The sequence below is a fragment of the Diadema antillarum genome, unplaced genomic scaffold, assembly GCF_040938485.1.
Source record: "Diadema antillarum isolate AM-2024a unplaced genomic scaffold, OU_Dant_1.0 seq00000124_RagTag, whole genome shotgun sequence".
Classification (NCBI taxonomy): domain Eukaryota; kingdom Metazoa; phylum Echinodermata; class Echinoidea; order Diadematoida; family Diadematidae; genus Diadema; species Diadema antillarum.
Genome location: NW_027271204.1, coordinates 1,258,149 through 1,280,092, shown reverse-complemented (window position 1 = coordinate 1,280,092; position 21,944 = coordinate 1,258,149). Strand labels below are relative to the sequence as shown.

Below are 21,944 nucleotides of genomic sequence, written 5' to 3'. Positions count from 1 at the left end.
CACTGATCAAAACCTGTCACCTGAATTCGGTATCATATCAACATCAAACATTAACTGAAACCCCGGATGGGAATAATGCTAATGCAATGTAGCTTCTGACGGCTTAACGAGTTGGCTATAAGATGCACTGAATTGCTGTATATTGTTATTCGTGTTTTTTTTTTTATTGATATCTACTCCACCCGTTCAAACAGACACGTGAGTTGAAACCAGAAACAACCAAATTACAAAGAAATTTTTCCGTTTCTCCGTGAACCACAAGAATCGTTACCACTCTAAACTGCTTGATATTTGCACATCTATTTGCGTTGAATATTATCATTGTATATAGGACACTCAACCCAGTAGCTTCCGTTTGCCGCACAGACATCTGAACTATACCGAGGCTGTGCGTGACGTGCAGTGGTCCCGAGTTTGTACCGGCTTGTTCCCCGCTGCGCTATGGCGATCAGAAAAAGGAACACATACCTCTGTCTGGTGGTACTCGTTGGAGGACTTTCACTTGTTTTCCTCTTTCTTGAAACAAGACAGCTGTCCTTAGGTAAGTGGAGGTGTTTGTTTCATAATGGCGGCAACAGAATAATGATTCTCACGTTCTTCCTAATGTCTTCACTATACTTATTCAATCGAATTATTATACGGAACATTTAACTGGGTATGATGATGACTACAATGATCAAATCAATGAAAGGGAACATTTTGGCTTCGCCTTGTTTGTCATGCTGGCATTCCTGGGTCTGGCGGTTAAACGGTAGGTCCTATACGGACTTTACAGAACTGGATAGCTAGGAACGTGGGCTCTGTTTAGAGTGCGAAGGCTATAATTATAGTGATAAATATTCTCAGAAGAAGGAGAAGAAGAAGAAGAAGAAAAGGAGGAGGAGGAGGAGATGATATTGAGGAGTTTTAAGCAACAACTCTATTAGGAGATTTGACGCTCATTGGCGAAAGCCTGGCGCTAGACATATCTGAATGAAAGACAGGCAATTTCACTGAGTGTGATGCACAAAATTTAAAGGCATTATTTGCCATTTGGAGACGAATCAAAAACCCAGCTTTAGTGCAGCAAAATAACTATTCTAAAATGTGAGTGAGGGATAGAAACAACTAGTGCAAAAAGTTAATCAGTATAATCAATGCCAAGTACTGTTAAATATTAAAAAAAATGTGAACAATAGCTATGATAAAAGTGTTTCTAGACTAAATCGTCTACAGCTTTTGGTTTATTGAGGAAAACAGGGATATCTCCTTATAATTATTTTAGCTTTATTGCATTTTTTATTTTTCATATGGTAGGATCGATCATTTTTACTGCGTACTAGTATTCCATACGTGCCCTCACGGGACCCGGTACAGTCTGTTCTGCTGGAAAGCACACATTGGCCCTTGGTGTATGCATCAAAATTATTTAGGTTTTTCTTTCTCTCTCTCTCTCTCTCTCTTCCTCAACTCCCTAATTTCTGTTCCCTTTCTTCACACTTTTGCTTTCTTTTTTTTTATTCCCGACTTTCTCCGTTTCCCCGCCTTCTTTGTAGTTGTAAGCTCCCCCCCCGTTATTTCTCCCTTTCCCTCAGAGGTACCCACATGATACAAGCATATAATCTTTTGAGTGGGTACCTCCACTTTTTTCGCAGAGTGTATATAGAGTGTTTTTTTTTTTTGTACTGATCATGTAGACATGAACATGTTTGACATGCATCTTGCACGTCAAATTTATCATATTGTTTCTTGTACATTCTGTTGAAAAAAGTGAAAAATAAAGTTTGACAGTTTGAGTTTGATGTTTTGTGGTACAACTGACCTACATGATATGCATCAAATGTGATATCTCAAAATGTTTTGAAATCACACTTCTCCCAATGGTCAAAACGGTACCTTTAGAGGGATCGTACAGTTCTGGTTGAGACCTAATTTCAGGTTTCTAACATTTTTAGGTGAGATGATGAGAAATCTCATATGAAATATGAAAGAGCATGCAATTTTATGAGGAATTCATTGTTTATTTTATAAAAATCGGTTTTGAAATGGCTGAGATATCCAAAAAAAGAACGATTCTAACAAAGTGTGGGACCCACACTTTGTAACCATCGCTTTGTTTTACTTTGTTTTTGGATGTTTCAGTTATTCCAAACCCGATTTTCATCAAATAAACTTTGAATTCCTCTTAAAATGGTATGCTCTGTGCTATATCATAAGTGTTTTCTTGGTATCTTGCAAAAATTCGAAAGCCCATTTCTCATCTCAACCAAAACTGTACTATCCCTTTAATGTAAATGATCAAGAGGTGGTTGCGAGTATAGATCGGGTAATTGCCAGGTCAGTCAAATAAGTTGATTTGGTGTCAGAATGTGTCTCTTCAGAAGTGAACAAAGCCAACCATAGGGAGATAAACAAAGTTTGAAAGGATACAATGGTGTTCAGGAAGTTAATTGGTTGACCCGTCGAGGACAGTACGCTATAAAATAGACGACGGGATGAATAGCTTTTGCATTTGACGTCACAAGTTGCTTTGTTGTCAGACTGTCACGTAGGCCTATATGGACAGCGCATTCCTGTGGTTATATTGAGAAGCAAACCTCTGAATCACTTATGTGATGATTGTTAATGGTATGCTTTTTACCATTGGGAGTAGCGATTTAATGAAAAAAAATCGAGTTATCACATTTGATGCATGAAACATCCTGCAAAATAAAAAACAATGTCACACTAAAGCCTAAAATATAACGGAATATCACTCATTTTCCCCCAAATAAACCATAACTGTAGACGGTTTATTCCAGAAACACTTTTATTATAACTGATGTTCATAATTTGTATATCTAGGGTGTTTGCCTCTCATCAAACCAACAATAACCTGTGTACATTATACATTCCATGCCTGAAATAATCTACATTCAATTATGTTTCCTTTTCTGCCCTTTTTACCTATCCTTGAGTACTTCAAATTGATATATCTCTTTCTATGTTAGGGATTTTAGACAGTAACATGTTTACGAGATTTACGTGTCAATCTGCATTTAAAGCAAACAAAGAGTTAATCTATACCAGCTCCAAAGTATACTCGCTATTCCCATTGACGCCATAAGTGTTTATTTCTCTCAACCATTATAATGTATACCACTGATAGTACAACGTATGTGTTTGCATTGTACATAGTATGCCCTTGTAGTGTTTGCGAGTAATTATCACGTGAACTGTTATTACCCCGTGTTGCACCGGATGGACAGGGGCACATGTAGGTCAGAATTAGATTTGCAGTGGAACATGGCAGCTTTACTTTATATTCGAATCATATAAGAAAAGAAAACAAAATAAAAACAAAAGATGTTAGTGATCTCTTCACCACGAGTTTGTCATAGGCAGTGGTAAGAATATCGAGGATCTTACCGCACGGTAAACGGCAGCCTACCAGTTCGCACAATGACCTATAGGCTGGTAGGTATATACAGCTATCAAGTGGATAGGCAAATTTACTGCTGTCGGAATGTATATTTGTATTATTCTAGAGTGTAATGAGGTAAACAGTAGGCCAGGATCATGATTAAAGGAATGGTAGAAATTCTCTCAAGCCGGATATACTCTCTAAAAAAAAAAAATCGAGTGAAAATTTTCACTCTAAAAAGAGTGAATACAAAAAAAGAGTGAATTTCGAGTGAAATTGGAGTGAATTTTGAGTGAAAATGCTCATTTTCACTCATTTTGGAGTGACGTCAGGGATCACTCCAAAATCTTCGAGTGATCCCTGACATCACTCCAAAATGAGTGAAAATGAGCATTTTCACTCAAAATTCACTCCAATTTCACTTGAAATTCACTCTTTTTTGTATTCACTCTTTTTAGAGTGAAAATTTTCACTCGATTTTTTTTAGAGAGTAGAGTGAGAAAGTTATGGGATTTCAAAATGCCACACCTTTCCACCAATCAGTAATCGGTAATATAATAACTCAGCGCCTTTGTGCCGTTAGTCAACGGTGCTTCTTCAAATTGCCACAATAACTTCATTTAGTAACACCAGGAAATGTGTAGGTCATCAGGAATTCACTTAATCTATTTGTGTTTGCAACTTTAATTACTCTTCCGTGAATCATCTTTAGAATGCATTTTTTTTAAACGTCAGGTCCGTGATACGGATTCTTGGCGAAATGTCTACCTTTGTGTTTCTTCGGTACATCACTCTGCTTATCTCAACCATCCTGAATAGGGAAGAAATGGGACTTCGATTCAAAGAGATCTTCGCTAATGCAGACCATTATTATTATTTTTTATTTTTTTTATTTTTTTTTATTTTTTATTTTTTTTTTTGGGGGGGGGGGGGGAGAACACATAGATTTCATGTTCAAAGTACATATATTGTTCTTGGAGTTGTTCTTCTGTCTGCTATGGTGTCGCCAGAAAGTCACCAGAAAGTGAGATAAAGGCGTCGAACACAGGTTTCCATTTATGTTGTAGAATCCGCTATAGACTCCAGCCTTTCCAATGAAAAATAATTCGTCTCGCGTCATCAGGAAAAAAAAAACAAAACTGACAACAATAACCTCATCATTATTATGGTGTGTAAAGAAAGCTTGCAACCCCTTCAAGGTTAGGTGCAGGCAATGAATAATCATAACCAGGCATACGATTATCTCTGTGCCCCAATAAGCTACGACTCCTAACATCAAATAGTGCCCGCCCGCTGACACACGCATTAAGATAAACACATTTTACTCGATTTGAGTTCGAAATGAAAACTCCATGCGGTGAAGGCAAAGAATAAATTTGAATGAGAGTACTTTCTGAAATTGGGCCTAAATGTCCGTCGGTCGCGTTTACTCACCTCCGTCGGAGCGAAGTTGTTCTTTTTGACACGGATGGCAAAGAGTCCCCTCAGTGATATCGCGTAATCGGTAGACATCTCGGCTCTACGGAAGCATATGCAGTGAGCAGGAGAAAAGGTTGGATGAGAAAAAAAAAAGACCTCCCACCATTTTATAACTAAAATTGAATTGCTAGAGCAATTCTCGAGCTATCCTCTATCGTTTTTCCTAAACTCTCTGTCTGATGGCTAAGCGGCTTGGCGCTGCTTGAAAACACATTAGGCTTTAGTTCACTTCGAAAGATTAGATAGTAATTCTTTGAACACACATACACACTCACAAATAAATGTTTTATATGAATAGATAGATTGTTTACTTTCACAGAGCAAACCTATATACAGTTGTATATTATGATTGCTGTGTGTACAACTTCATAATCTGTGACTACTTGTTCATGCTTGCGCACTACACAGTGCACTATTTTGTCTGAAAGTGCCCGTAAATTGCAATACAATACGATACAATACAATATTTACATCTGTAGTACATGGCTTTTTATCTGAGTTGTTTCACAGCGGTTTATATCACATAATTGTCCACAGCACACCTGCTATATATACGTACATATCTGAGGATAACTGTTTCCCAAACCGTCTCATTTACCGTGCCTTTCCCCCACCAGTCGCATTAATATTAACAGGTATTATTGTTCAACATGATATCAGAAAGCAGGTATGACCCTGCATCACAAAACGAACAAAAAGTCGCACGCACTGATTTTGTGTGAGGACTGAAAATAGGTGAAATGGGTCAATCTAGCCAATCTTTACTTTTTCATATTTCCTCCAAGAGCAAGTCTTCTACATTATGCTAAAATTTGGGATCATAAACCAAACAGGAAAGTGTGCGGTTTTTTTTTTAGCAGTTTATCCTGAATTGACTCTACAGTGCTTCAGAGCCTCTTTTCTCAGTTCACACTCCCGAGTGTGTGTTTTCATTCCAATATTTAGATAGGTTAGGAGAGTCCAGTTGAATTGAGTCTTACATCATTTTAAAGCGTGGAGTCTGTTCTTTCAGAATTATGCCCTTAACTAAAATCCATATCTGGCGACTTTTTGTTGGTTTTGTGATGCAGGGTCTCAAATACTGTCCAGCTGTGGCAATAATTAATATTGATCGTCTATACTTTATGTCAACACTCTTCTCATTTCCATTCGATATAATTATTGATTGGTGATTCCAAACACACTCTCTTTCAACCGCTCAAAAAAAAAAAATTCACTATGTCCATTCTTTTTATTTCATTTCATGTCATTTACTTGTTTCTTAAACTTTTACATAATAATCATTTTAAAGTGAAACTACATACACTTATGTGAACATGTTGAATCTAAGAATACACTTAGATGACATGATACAAATTGTTACGATAGAAAACGGGCTTATCATAATTGATGACCAGTATAGATTGTATTTTCGTGTCTCACTTGGAAGGCAGACGAGGTTACAGGAGTTTTGGAATCTGTATCATGATGACCCTTGTGATTTTATATTAGATAGCGATATAGGTATTGACAATAGCTGAAGATCACCACTGTCATTACACCCCACCCCCACAAAGAAAATAGAGAGGGTGGTGTAAAAGTGTGAAAGTGCACACATGATACAACCTCCAGCATAATGTATGGAACACTTTTCTCTTTCTTAAGGGAAAAAAGAGATGTTATCAAATGTTGTACCGTATGTCCAAAAAACAAAACACAACAATGGTACCCTCCGCAACGATATCTTTTAAAATAGTGAATCAATCCAAACACAATTTCAGGGTATGAAACTGTAATTCATTGCCCACATTGTACAGAAAACCCCATACAGTTTGGTTCAGTGGTCAAAGAGAAATGAGGATTTTTGCAGAGCATGCCAGGAATCCCTTCCCTCCAAGTTCTGTCTATTGTAAAGTGTTTATACATTGATATGCAGTTCCAAGAGCATCCATTTACTTGGAAGAATCAGACTCATGACATGCTTTACAACAATCCATATTTCTCTGATGGCTAGTAACTGATCAGTGGGAATCAGTGGGAATGCTGGGGATGTTTAATGTTTTCAGGTTATATAGCATGCCTGTACAGTGACGGGACATTAAACCGCACATTACTTGAATATGAGACCGTTCTGAGGCAAATAATTTTCACACAACAAGATATATGTGACCCTGCACCTCAAAACAAACAAAAAGTCGCTAGACATGAATTTTTAGTTAAGACCATATGCTGAAAGAGCAGACTTTAAGCTTTAAAATGATGTATAACTCAAATCAAATGGACTCTCCTAACCTATCTAAATATTGGAAAGAAAGCACAAACTCAGGAATAGTGTGAACTGAGAAAAGAGGCTCTGAAGTACAGTGTCTATTCAAGTGCTTAATCTTTACCAAACCGTGCTGGCTGTGCGGTGAATGGGACAAAAAACAGGAAGTAAACCACCAGAGTAACAACAATGAAGGGATTATCAGATTAAAATTGAAATTAAGCATGCCTCATTAACACATTCTGTCCATAATTAATGCCAACTTTCAAAGCAGTAGCACTATCCTTTCAAAAGTTATTAGAGTTGAAAGTGAAGAGTGTGGACAAGATTTTTCAGAAATGAAAAAGGGATTCTAAAGACACACCTAATCACACTAGTCTACAAAAAATATTCGAGATAAACTGCTAAAACAACACACTTTCCTGCCCGTTTAATGATACCAAATTTTAGCATAATGTAAAAGAAGACCAGCTCTTTCAGAAAATATGAAAAAGTCAAGTTCTGCTAGGTTGACCCATTTCACTTATTTTCAGTCCTCACGCAAAATCAGTGTGTGCGACTTTATGATCGTTTTGAGGTGCACGGTCACATATATAATGTACTCTTAAATTAATCCCACAAGAATTGGAACAATCATCAACCAGACTGATGTAAAATTCTTCTCATTCATCCAGTTGAAGTACAAGATCAATAATTAGTTGAATCAAGAAATTTAGATGTTGAGGTTCACGTCGAATCTGATGGTACCCTCTCCACTTCAGTATGTGGCTGTCCATCGATTTCGATGACGACTGAGACGATCTATGTGTAAGGATGCGAGTCAGTTCTTATTATGCTTCCTGACATGGCTCCACATACCAATTCTACTTGTACTGCGGAAGTTGCAGGCAGTGTATGCATTGGGTTTGTCTGTTTCTTGTAAGCAAGAAGCTTTGGCGTGTCTTACTGCTCTCTTCTCATCTGCTGCCTGATGTCGCTCTCTCTCAGCAGAATGTGTTTGATCCCTTACAAGATTCCTCCAGTATGTCCGATTTACGGCAACCTTCTCCAGACTATCTGGTGGGATCTTGGCCAGCAAAAGTTGTCTTTTCAAGGTGTCTTTGAAGCGGAGGAGGGGACGGCCAATGGGTCTTCTGCCTGTTTTCAGTTCTAGAGGGTTTGCCTTGGCAGGCGATTACTATCCATGCGCACAACATGACCTGTCCATCGGAGTTGTGACTTCATGATAGTGGATTCCAAGCTCATCATACCTGCTCTTTGCAGCACTTCCTCGTTACAGATATGGTCATACCAGCGTATGCCCATGATGCTGCGCAGCTGTCTCTGTAGAACCTTGGATAGTCGCTTTATGTGACGTTGGTAAAGGATGTAGGTCTCTGACGAATACAGCAGTGATGGTAAGACACTTGCCCGATACACAGCTATCTTGGTAGACAGTTTTACACCATGTCTATGCCAAAGTTTGTCTCTCAGCCGGGTAAAAAAGGAGGAGTAAGCTGCTTGAATCCGTCTACTTATCTCTTGGCTGGTGTCATGAGTTACAGTGCTGCCTAGGTATGTGAAACTCTTAGTAGTTGGTAGTGGGCGACCATTGAAGTTTATGGTTGGGTTATGGTATTCAGCTCTAGGAGGAGGTTGGAACATCACTTCTGTCTTTGAAGCGTTGATAGTGAGGCCAAAGTCTGCAGCTGCCGTAGAGAAACAGTTGAATGTTCGCTGGAGCTCTGCTTCAGAGTGAGCAACAAAGGCTGAGTCATCAGCATAAAGCATTTCCTGTACACACACCTCCTCTTCTTTGGTTTTGGCAGACAGGCGGCGCAGGTTGAAAAGGTTGCAATCTTGTCTGGTGCGCAACCATACTCCTTCAGCTGGTTGGTCTTTTTTATCTACCTCCAACACTGCAGCAAGATAGAGAGCGAAGAGTGTGGGTGCCAGGGTGCAGCCTTGCTTGACACCATTGGTCACAGGAAAAGTGTCAGAAAGTTCTCCACCAATCATGACTTGGGCTTCCATGCCTTCGTGGAAGAGCTTGATGATGTTGATGAACTTGTCAGGACAGCCATGTCTGCCAAGGACTCTCCACAACATGTCTCGGGGGACGCTGTCAAAGGCTTTGCGGAAGTCAACAAAGCAGATGTATAGTGGTAGATTCTGCTCACGGCACTTCTCTTGAATCTGTCGTAGTGTGAAAATCATGTTGGTTGTACCACGACTTGGCCTAAAACCACATTGTGATTCAGGAAAGTGTTTCTCTGACAGAGACTGAAGCCGCATCACCAAGATCTTTGCATAGAGCTTCCCAGGGATTGATAGTAGGGTGATTCCTCTGTAGTTGCCACACTCATGCCTGTCGCCTTTGTGCTTGTACAATGTAACGATAACGCCATCTTTGAGGTCTTTTGGCAGAGTTTCATTGTTCCATGATTCTGTTATTATGTGCAAGAGCTGTTCTTTGATGCGTATACCCCCAGACTTGAATATTTCTGCAGGTATTCTGTCAATCCCTGGAGCTTTACCATTGCTGCATAGTTGAATTGCTTTTTCAAGTTCTGCTAAAGTTTGGGGTGCTGACAGAGAATCATCAGTAGGGCGCTGCTCTACTCGCTCTATCGCAGCTGCATCTACTGCGGGAGTGTTATTCAGGAGCTGGCTGAAATGCTCCACCCATCGATTCATGATGTCACTTTTCTCTATGCATAGTACTTTGCCGTCTGAGCTGGTGACTGGTGCAGTGTTGCCTGTTGAAGGGACATATACTTTCTTCAGTGCAGCAAAAAGGTTTTTGCTGTCTTTAGCATCATGCAACTGTTGGAATTCGTGAGCCTTGTCAAGCCACCATTGATTCTCTACGTCCCTAAGAGCCTTTTGCAACATGACTTTTGAGTTCTGGTACTGCAGTTTGGATGAACGGGTACATCTACCCTCAAGTGTCCTGAGGTACAGTTTCCTCCGGTTTTCGAGGAGAGCTTGGATTTTACTGTCATTCTCATTAAACCAGTCAGTGTTTCTGCGTTTAGGTTGGCCAAGCAGTGTACAGAAAACCAACCCATACGGACCAGTATCTAAATTTCCAGTCACATCACCCCTTGGTTCACAAACTTCCAGTCATCAAGACCCTCTTCCACAGAGAAGACACCATAGTTCACAGTCCATCTGAGGTTACAAAAGAAAAGACCAACATCAAAAACGCCTTAGCCGGATGTGGATACCCCGACTAGGCCGTCTCTAAAGCTGACAACCCGAAGCAACCAAGCAAGAACACACGGAGAGTTCACGGTGTACAGGGACGGAAAGTCACCATCACTATCCCGTATACGTGTATGATTTGTCAGACAAGATCAAAAGGCTATTTCAGAAACAGGGCATCACTACTAACTGCTTTCAAGCCCCGGCCACAACACATTAAGGCAGAGATTAGTACATGTTAAGGACCGAGTCGCCTAAGAAAAGCAGAGAAACGTGGTCTATGGCATCCGATGTTCCCAGGAGGATTGCAATGATTTCTACATATAGGGGAGACCCAAAATCACTGAAAGCCCGCATAAACCAACACCGAAGACCCAGCAGCTCCGAACGCATTCCGGATTCAGCAGTATACACACAGATCAACGCCAGTAAACACTCTTTTAACACCAATGAAGTGATTATTCTGGATAGAGTCCAAGTGGTTTGAAAGGGGCGTTAAGGAAGCCATCTGGGAACGTGTGGAGAGACCTACACTTAACAAGAGAGGAGGTCTCCGTTTCAATTTATCGCACGCGTGGGACCGGGCCGTTCGCAAAATCCCAAGCCGTCTTTCGCGCGCTGGACAAGGTCCAGTGCGCTCTGCACAATCTCGCACTATTCAAGGGCCATTCCATCATCGGGAGCATCATGCGCCCGAAGAAGCCAATTGATAATTGGCGAAACGTCGCAACAGTGTGCTTATTTCCATTTTCCTGATTCAATTAATCATTAATCATCAACCAGCATTCTCACTAACTCCCACTGATCAGTTACTAGCCATCCCCTTTAACCAAATTGAATGGGGTTTTCTGCAAAATAGAGCTAAGATGTTATATGTTAAGACCCTGAAGTAACATTTAGACGGTTTAATCATATTGGGTGTTATCAATGCAAAAATCCGATTGTATTTTTTCTTTTTTTCTTTTCTTTTTTTTTTTTTTTTGGGGGGGGGGGACATACTGTATACGTAAATACAATGCACCCTTCACATATGATTTTTTTTAATCATTTTCCTATTACGTATAAGGCTTATAGTACATTCTGAATTTTGTAGGGCATGGCATTTGCAATAGTTACGTTCAGACGGTAATCCTAAAGTAAAGTTAAAGGCCGTGTCACACCTTTCCGGGCAAGTCTTGCGTGCCACTTGCGAAGAACAATTTTTGATACTCAGAGGTCCCCGCATATGACCCGCACATGACAGTACCTAGCATGTATCTCACCCGTTGTTACCAGGAGTTGCGATCGCAAGTCCTCTTTACCCGCAGCAAAATGTTTTGGCCCTGTCACGTCTTTCCGGGCAAGATTCGCGGGGGCGTGTTTGGATTTTTCTAGCACGCAGGACAAGTTTTGCAGACGGACAAGGACTTGGACGAGTTTCGCATGCGTCTCAACTGCTGGACCCGTGCTTCTTACGTTCTACTTACGTCCATTCCGTTTGGCCTGCGTGTAGGCGCATGGGTGGCGAGTGAGGGCTGACAACTCGGTGAAGGAATTTCTCTGAAGGAATTTGACATGGCAAATGTCCCACAGAATGTCATGCAGATGACACGCGTTTCCGGCACAAAAACATATATCCACGGGCAACTTACGTATTTCAAGCAGGACAACTGCCTGTAACTGCCAGCTCGCGGGCCTCCTACTGGTGTCCTGTGCTTTGACCTCTGCGTGCAATCCCCGCGACTCACCCGGAAAAGTTTTAATCATGCTCAAAACTTGGCTGCGGGTAAATCGGGCAACTGAGGGCGAGATACGCGCTACGTACTATCAGGTGCGGACCAACTGCTGGGAGGTCCGGGTATCATTTTTTTTCCCCGCAAATCAACCCGCAATGCTTTCCTAGGCACGGTGTGACTAGGCCTTGAGAATGCTCAAAACTCGTTCCGGGTTAGTCGCAGGGTTTGCCCGCAGTGGTACACGTAGAACGCCAGTAGGAGGCACTTAGCGGCAGCTCCTCGCAGGCAAGTCATAGTGTACGAGGGTACTTCGCAACCCCCGTATGTCGCTCGTACCTGAAAACGGATCGGTTTTGAAGCTCTCACCCAGGTCACACGGAATACGCGCAAGTAGCAGGTAAGAAGCACGCGTGTAGCAGGTAAGACGCAAGTACGGAACTCGCCAACATCCTTGTCCGCCCGCAGAAAATTTTCCTGCGTGCTGGAAAATCCCTACTCGCATTGGCGTTGGGTCTGTTGGTTCCTTCAAGGTTATGAACGAATACACGTATATTCATAAACAAAAATAGCACTCTGAAGAAAGAGGAGGATATACATGAGCACGGAATCTGGTGTACGAGAGAAGCATTAAGTACCTGAATAGAAGAAAGCATGAAAAAGCCGCTTATATTTTCGTATAAAGATAACAAATATTAACATCTGTCGTTTGTAGGGCGCTAAATATGCCCGTTTCTAAGCTCTGTGCCTTCTACCTACAAAAGATTAGCCACTATATAACAACTGTTACTAGAATAGTACATCCTTCTTTTCATTCAAAAAATCAAAGGCTCACAAGTCATGTTCCCACGTAATGCGAGAACAAGATTTAGGCAATCATAATCATAGAAGGAATACGTTCATGTGCTCCTCCTCTGATCGTTTCCCTACTGAGACCTGGGGGCATTTCATGAAGCATTTTGTCCGACAAAGTTGTCGGACAAATTTGCTCTCAGCCAATCAGATGCAAGGATGTCAGTAGCTATTGTAACAGTTTGTCCGAAAAATATCCGGCCAAAACCCTTCATGACATGCCCCCTTGTTCCATACTCACGACTTGAGAAGATGTATTTTAGACAAGGGTTTTGATAAATCAACTATTAATGCTCGTTATGAATAATTTGAATACGTCCTGTTCCAAACAATCTAGACGGAAAAGCCCTGGTCGACCCATCTTCTGCCAATTCGAGGGCGGGATGTAACCGCAAGTTGATGATGATCAGAGTATTCGTGAAGAGCAGTGCTAACAGAAGGCAGGATAATAAGGTTACAGAGGTATCCAGGGTCTAAACCGTGAATTATTTTGAAATTCATGCAAAACTTGGATATAGTAATGTGTGGGAAGCCATTGTAGTGAGCGCCACATTGAGTTATGGCTCAGAATTTCCTTAAAGAGTAACAAGTCTCGCAGCAGCATTTGATGTGGAAGTAAAAGAAAAAAGAAAAAGAGAAAGAATGAATGAAAGAAAATTGAGCACAATATTGACAGAGGACAGTAACAGAAAATTACAGTAAGCAAGATGCGTTACAAAAGCATAGACTATGTTATTTTTGTTTTTACAGTTGCGTTACATTGAAGACATTTCCTTGTCCGACCAGTGATGGAAATTCCTAGACAGACGCAGATTGGCATACGTTTCAGATGTACAATTAAACTGATTACAATTTTCATATCCAAGTCACGTACAGCTGACGAACATATACTCGTATAGCAGTGTTTGGCTCTATAAATGACCATTTCAAGCACCGTCATGGTTTGTTAGTTTTTCAAAATTTACATTGAACATCACATGAATCTTTTGTTAATGTTTGTTTTGTTTGTTTTTTATTGTTCCATATTCCATATTTCAACAAATAAATAAACCATAAACATAACTCAACAAAAGCATGGATGAATTAAAGTACAGCATTTAAGACAATTTAACACGTGAAATATGAGGAATCTACATTGAAGCATTGCTTGTAGGGTGTAGATTCACAGATGCTGATGGAAGATTAATTCGCACTTGATATTTACAATTTAAAGGAATTATAATTTGTGAATTGGGGAAATATAAACATCGAAGAATAAAAAAGATAAAGAAAAGACAAAGAAAACAATGTTACAACAAGCTTTTCGTCTGTCAACTTTGGTCTAAAAAAAGATAATATTCTATCATTGTAATCACAGTAAAACAAGTGTTAAACGTCGCTTTTCAATCATAAACTCCGCCAGCATAGTTATTCATCTCCTTCCATGTCCGTTTACTGCGATTTTAGCAAAATCACAAGTACCGGAAGTCATTGACTAAATTTCCTCGTTTTCATTTCTGTCTAATCATAAATCTGATGTGGGCAGACCAAGCTTTGCCCTATTAGACTTCAGCACTTTTTTCCAGACCATCACAGATACTTATGAAATATCAGCTGCAGGTCTTTCCTCACAAAAAAAAAAAAAAAAAAAAAAAAAAATCCTATAATTTCCTTTGGATATACACTCCGGTAAAAACTCAAAGACAAAATTATGCGCTATATTTTTTTTCTTTTCCTTCTTGCAAAACGTTGTTGACACTGACATCGTTCTTTTGATGATCAGCAGTCACTGCAATGTCTCAAAATAGGGCATCTGTATTGATTATAGCAAAACAAAAAGACGAGAAATTGTTAAACTTGTTGAAAATAATAGTAACATCCGCGTTGTAGGTGTGTTCGAGTCTGCTTCTCCATTGGCGTGGGTGGCGAGGGCGTCGTCCTTAACATTGTTTAATAGGCATGACATATATAGTTGCATTCAATGGCTGTATGTTTGCTTCTCGATTTTATCGACACCTCTCTCTGATTCTTTATTATTAGAATACTACAGGATTTTTTTTTGTCCCTGTAGTTCTTCTCTTCGTACTACGTTATCTGTATAGTCAAGCATAGTCAGCCATCCGCAGTGCAGGTTGCAATGTGGTCAAGTTGGAAATAGTTCAATTCCTTCCCAGTAGGCCAGCTTTTCTGAATTAAGTTGAGTTCAGCTATTTTCAGTTGCACTTTATTTCGTTCAAATAAAAGATGAGACACAATACAAAGCATACATTACTCATCGCATCGTTTAACGAGTTGTTGAAAGTTCAATTCTAAAATCTAATACGAACAGCACCATACACATAGGCCAAAACACACAGTTGCCCACAAAAAAGAAAATGTCCTAAAAAACAACAACCACACAATATCGTAGCAAGAACAAAGAACAATATTGAAATACACCAAAGAAAGAGAGGTCTGTGAGCACGCAACTCTATCACCAGTTCAGGGTTAATGACGGAAGGAAGGTTTTCACATAGACAGTTTAATCATCTAGTGGCGTATGTAGAAACGAATATTTTCTTAGTTTATATTGAATGTAATCAAATAAGAAGAGTCTTTCAAACATTAATCTAACATATTTCAAAATTTTGTTCACGTTACAAATGTATTTCGGGTATCAGTTCTCATTAAGTTCACAAAGATGCCCTATTGTGAGTGTAAATGCATCATGTACATGTGTAACTTCTCATTAAAGGGGAAGGCTAGTAACTGATCAGTGGGAATCAGTGGAAATGCTGGGAGATGATTGTTCCGATCCTTATGGAATTCATTCAAGAGTTCATTGTATATCTATTCTTGTGTGAAAATGATTTGCTTCAGAATGGCCTCATATTCAAGTAATGTGCAGATTAATGCTCCGTCACTGACCAGGGACGCTAACCTGGAAGCATTAAACTGCACATTACTTGGATATGAGACCATTCTGAAGCAAATCATTTTCACACAACAATAGATATACAATGAACTCTTGAATGAATCCCATAAGGATTGGAACAATCATCTCCCAGCATTTCCACTGATTCCCACTGATCAGTTACTAGCCTTCCCCTTTAAAGCTGAGGTATTACGGATTTTAATTTGTATTGTATTTTTTTCATTTTGTGTTACCTTGTAATTTCTTTTCAAGTCAGAAATGCCCAATATAAACCATGTTATTATTATTCTTATCAGTGTTATTATCATTGATATTATTACTATTATTATTATTATTATTATTATTATCATCATTATTATTATTAATATCATTATCAAGTTGTCTTCTTTACTCGAATTGGAGCTTCCAATGTTCCTTGTGGGCAACATGTGTGGATTCACATACCTTTGGGCAATAGTAAAGGTCTTTACTTTTGTGTGCCCTAACCCACATATTGTCATCATCTTTACTCTGTCATTTTGTGTTACATGATTGTATACAGTGCAGTGTATCCTTTTGTAATGTTCACTCTAGTTTTTGTCTTATGTTTGTAATGTCTATGATATGTATGTGCTCTTTGTCTGATTGAATAGATTATGATAATGATAGTAATAATAATAACAATGATGATGATGATAATAATAATAATAATAATGATAGTAATAATCATAATCATAATCATAATCATAATCATAATAATAACTTTGTGAAGATATGTCGGAAATTCCAATACGATTCAAATTTCGGATATATACATATGTATGATATATATATATATATATATATATATATATATATACTTTTTCACAAATTTTAAGATATGCAAATTAATCGGATATGGATCTATACTAGTAGTTATTGAAATAAATTATTCTTCTTCCCTTTCTTGGGAGTAGGAATAACCTCTGCAATCTTCATATTGTTTGGCACAGGCATAAATTCATTAAACGTACCAATGGATTTACTGTTTGACATTTCTTAATAAGTTAAACATAAGTAATTATTAATCCTAAATAAACTGGTCTTTTCCTTCCGTTTAATTAGTTAACAGTTTGAGTTGATTCTTTGTTGATATGCAAGGATCTTTAATGCACATGGAGTTTCATGTGTACTGTCCCTAACTATTTTTTTTTTTTTCTTATTAAAGACATTGGGTTATAAACGGAAGTCTAGGAGGTCTGTTATTTCAATTTTCATTTCTATTGCACAATTGTATGATCATCTATTTCGGATCTTTTATTTTCAACTAGGTAGTCGTATGAAAAATAATGATCTGTTGTGTTATACGCAAAGGACCGACCGATTTTTTTTTTTCAAATCAATAAGATTCTCTCTTGTAATCTTTCATTTCATTCATTTCATTTCCGACAAATTATATAGAGTACAATATAAGATTTGCATATATAAAAAATTAGAGTAAAATATGTCTTCAACATTATGCAAGCGAAATCCATGCAGCTGGTTTTTTCTTCTTTTTTGTGCGATAAAGCAAAACATACCTTAAGGAAATGCATCTTAAGTGGTTTCTGATAATTATAAATTTACAACACAAAGTAAGCGATCATAAAGTACATTATTGACATTGCTAGTGAGTGGGTGAAGAGCAGCGTAGAGGCTGAGTTGTGCAACTGTGAGGTGTGCATTGTGCTGTGGTGATGTTGATCTGCGGAAGTACGTATACTTTGTAGGTTATAGAGATTGTACAGTTTTGGTTGAGACCGATTACTTCAGATTTCTAACATGTTTTTCTTTTTGTGAGATAAAGAAAAACCTCTTTTGAAATATGAAAGAGCGTGTACTTCCAAAAGAGATTCAACATTTTATTTGATGAAAATTGGTTTTGAAATCGGTGAGATATCCAAAAGAATATAGTAAAAGAAAAGGTGGGACCCAACTTTTATTACGATGGCTTTGTTTTACTTTGTTCTTCGATGCCTCATTTATTCCAAAACCGATTTTCATCTAATAAACTTTAAACCCCTCTTAGAATGGTATGCTCTGTATTAATTCATGAGTGGTTTCTTCGTATCTCGCAAAAAGTTAAGAGTCCAATCCTCATCTCAACCAATACTATACCATCCCTTTAACGTCATGGGAGAAACGTTTGAAATATCAGGTCTCAAACTCGCTGTTAAAGGGATCGTACAGTTCTGGTTGAGACCTAATTTCAGGTTTCTAACATTTTTAGGTGAGATAATGAGAAATCTCTTATGAAATATGAAAGAGCATGTAATTCTATAAGGAATTCAACATTTATTTGATAAAAATTGGTTTTGAAATGGCTGAGATGTCCAAAAAAGAGCGATTCTAATAGAATATGGGACCCACACTTTGTAACGATTGCTTTGTTTTACTTTGTTTTTGGATGTTTCAGTCATTCCAAACCCGATTTTCATCAAATAAACTTTGAATTCCTCTTAAAATGGTATGCTCTGTGCTATATCATAATTGTTTTCTTGGTATCTCGCAAAAATTTAAAAGCCCAATTCTCATCTCCACCAATACTGTACTATCCCTTTAAGATATAATGAGAACCTATGGCATGCATTTATTTATGTGTATTTGCGATATTAGGATACAAGCCTTCTTTCCTTTTTTTCTTTTGTTTTTGAAACACATTCAAAGATGTACACTGTACGACTTATGGAGTGTAAAGAATTTAGACATATTCAGACCCATGAGGGTTTAATGATTTCGGGGCTCTGATGAATTTGTGGTTTTTAAGATGATGGTCGGACGATCGACGCAATAGGTATACTAGTAAGTGAGTAATAGAGATTACAGTGAAAAAAAAAATCAGGAAAGCGAGTAAATGTGTATTTTTTTTTCCATAAAGACAGCAGTCTGGACAGTATCGCCAAATTTTGGTAAGGGATTATAGAAGAAGTTACAGATTTTGTGATATAGGGCACAATACATTTCGGGAAAATATAAATCGAATTCATTGATTTATTTAATTTTTTTTTTGATTTGTTTAGGCATGGAATACATAGAAAGTCATCGACTATTTTTTTTTTTTGTGTGTGTGTGTGTGTGTAAGCCCATCCAGGGCATGGTATAATTATTGTTATTGTCATTCTTTTATTTCATACTGGTGTGTTACGGTCAAACTAAACAAATGCAATGAATACATCATCTTATCAATGCCCAATTATTTTCTTTTTTTTTTCAGATAAGAACACGGGATCGACAGAATTTCGCCGCCAGGGATCCCGGCATTCTCTTGAAACGTCAGAGGAAGTAAGCAAGTTTTACCTCATGTCCTCTTTATCTCATCGACTGCATGGCAATAACGAAAATAACCGTAATAACAAACACACACTACTACTGTAAATGATAATTTTATATATAATTATTTATAGATGATTAATATATACTTATATTAATGATTAGGGCCACAGTTTTGGTAACATACAGACCCATATAAAATAAAACATTAAAACTGTGAGAGGTTAAACATACTAAAAGGTGAAGAGGTTGAGAATGAAGTTACTGGAAAAATAATTATAACCATTTACACTGTATTTCCGTAACTTACCACCGTTAATTGTTTTTACTCTTGACCGTTTTCTCTGACCTTTTTTTTTTCTTTCTCTCTCTCTGACACTTTTACTAAGAATTAGTTTTGTTGTTGCTGTTTTTTTTTTTTTTTTTTTTTTTTTACAGAGATACTCTTATGAACCTTAACCTAACGTTGATCAATAAGCATGAATTGTATAACAAATTACTCTTCTCAGAATCAGCATGTAGTATAAATTGACAAGGTTTAAAGCAGAAAATTGCTATCATTGTTTAAAAAATTAATGACAACATAATGACTTTGGAGCAACTCAACATTTGTGTATGTATAGGGAGCACGTATTTGTCTTATGTGTGCTGGTTCAGATTCTGAACGTTTTTTTTTTTTTCATTGGGTTCTATCCTCCCTGTATACCACGCTCACACGGCAGTCTTGCACACATCGCCTGTACTTTCCTCGACGCTTGGTGGCGATACCCCGAGAATTTGCACGCCCGAAAACGCCGACCAAGCGACAAAGAAAGCACAGGCGTTTTGTGCGACACTGCCGTGTGCTTGCGGAATACAGACCTGGGAGGATAAAACCCAATACCTCAAAAACGTTCAGAATCTGAACTATCACTGTGCTGGAATGCCCGTACGCTGTTCTGTACGCATGGTAGACCTGAAGGAGCCTGTTCCATATTGATTAAGCGTAAGTTGCAATCAGTCGCAACTTGAACAGTATTTCAAAATGAACAGTAGGCCTACTTTATTCATAAAACCAATAAATTTGCTAAGATATGATATCAATTCAACGGACCCACGAAAGCAATTTGTCAATATTGCAGCTCTGTTCGCTGATAAACAACCATGACAACTTCGCGATAGATTGCAAGTGACACTTAATCTATTGAAAGTTACGCTAGATTTCTCTTGAAAGTAAGCGTAAGTGCCTTGATGAAACAGGACTTACACTCAATATTGAACTTAAGATCGATTCGCCGAGTTACGCTCAACTAATCGAGAGTAAGATCAGTCGTAACTCACTATGAAACAGGCCCCTGTCTGCCTGTGCTCTTGTTCTAATGAACACGAATGTCATTACTAGGTAAAAAAAAAATGCCATAGCACTCATTAATACTATCTTGAACACACATTTTGCCATTTTGTGTCATCTGTACTCCAGAGTGAACCTGAAAACTATTTAGGAGCCATCCAGGGTTCCCGTCGGCACGGTCAACGTCAGGCGTGTTCTTCGCTTGGATTCTACGACGACGCCATCTACGGCGATGGCGAAGTACTGTCACGGAGCTACCTGCGCAACATGCATCTGTCGCTCAAACACCAAACTATGATCTGTCTCATTCCGAAGGTCGGGAGTAGCAACTGGATGGGGACGCTGTTGATTCTCGAAGGGATTCTGAACTCGACAGAGGGCATGGGGACGCAAGCTATCAACAAATTAGGGAAAAAGCACATTAAATCTCTGAGCAGCTTCAGCAGGCAGGAAAGACAGGCAATACTGAAAAATTTCACGACGGTCCTATTCGTCCGGAACCCTTTTACGCGGTTATTGTCTGCGTTCCGAGACAGACTCGAAACTTATCCAAACCGCAATATATTCCATCGCAAGAGGCACAACAAGAAAATCTTTCTTCAATTCGGCAACCATCCAGCTGAAGAAATTCCGGATGAGTCTGTTAAAAGCGAAAAATACAACGTCACATTTCGGGAGTTTGTGGACTATTATTTGAACGGGACGACGGACGTTCACTGGCGAGAGCAATACAAAGTCTGCCCGCCGTGCATCGACTATGACTACCTTGGCAATATCGAGACATTTGAGAATGATTACAACCAGATTCTAAGTATGATAGGAGCCGATGAGAACGTTCCGCGCGTAAGAACGTCTCACACGACTCACAGCTCCGCCGATAAAATCCTGCGTCAGTATTATGGAACTCTCTCGAGTGAGCAAATGCGCAAACTCACAGACATTTTGGGTGTTGACATGAAACTGTTTCAGTACGATGTTCCAGAGATATTACGGAGAGGAGAGAGGTGAAAAGCGGTAATGTTCCTACTCTGGAAAGCCACATGCAGCTGCTCGTAAATATTCCTAGCGGACAGAAATGAGAGAGACGTAACGAAAGCAAAAACAGCTTCAACACTGGGTTATTAAAATTGACAGTCATAGGAATGATTTACTAACTAAAGACTGCGTGTATGACGTGCGTGAAACATTTTACGCATGGGTGGTTGAGTTTATGTGGGTTCTTGTCATATCTCTTTCTTCCTCCTTTCTACCTCTCTCTTTCTCTCTCTCTCTCTCTCTCTCCGACTGTCATAGTGTCCGCCATGATCTTGATTCCGAGAATCTAAACGTTATAAGTAAGCATATGGCATTCTTATACTTGTACAACTTTTATGTGCACCCGTAGGGCCTATTTATTCTTGCAAATCTTTTCCCGACAAATCTGGAGAACGTAAACCTGGGAATCTATATCAAATGTTCAGAATGTTCGGGTTGCGGAGCACCGCAACAGAAAGCAAATTTATTGTTAAGAAGTATGTATATGAAAAAGAGCCATTAAAAACAAACCGCAAACCAACCTCTTCAATATGGAAGAAGAAGTTAGGTAGTACAGTCATACG

The 21,944-nt window shown here is 38.8% G+C and overlaps 1 protein-coding gene across 1 annotated transcript; it reads left to right on the top strand.

Annotated features, from left to right (window-relative positions):
- The first annotated feature begins 394 nt into the window (after positions 1 to 394).
- Positions 395 to 21,915, top strand: LOC139727247 (carbohydrate sulfotransferase 9-like). The gene is made up of 3 exons (XM_071638204.1): positions 395 to 541; positions 18,961 to 19,028; positions 20,476 to 21,915. The coding sequence occupies exons 1-3, from the start codon at positions 442 to 444 to the stop codon at positions 21,352 to 21,354; spliced, it is 1,047 nt and encodes a 348-aa protein (XP_071494305.1). The 5' UTR covers positions 395 to 441; the 3' UTR covers positions 21,355 to 21,915.
- Positions 21,916 to 21,944: the final 29 nt, after the last annotated feature.

Bases quoted from the DNA above. Each gene is read 5' to 3' on its own strand.
- LOC139727247 (XM_071638204.1), top strand. From the start codon at position 442: ATGGCGATCAGAAAAAGGAACACATACCTCTGTCTGGTGGTACTCGTT. The intron at 542-18,960 runs GTAAGTGGAGGT...TTTTTTTTTCAG, and splicing joins AACAAGACAGCTGTCCTTAG to ATAAGAACACGGGATCGACA. The intron at 19,029-20,475 runs GTAAGCAAGTTT...TCTGTACTCCAG, and splicing joins CTCTTGAAACGTCAGAGGAA to AGTGAACCTGAAAACTATTT.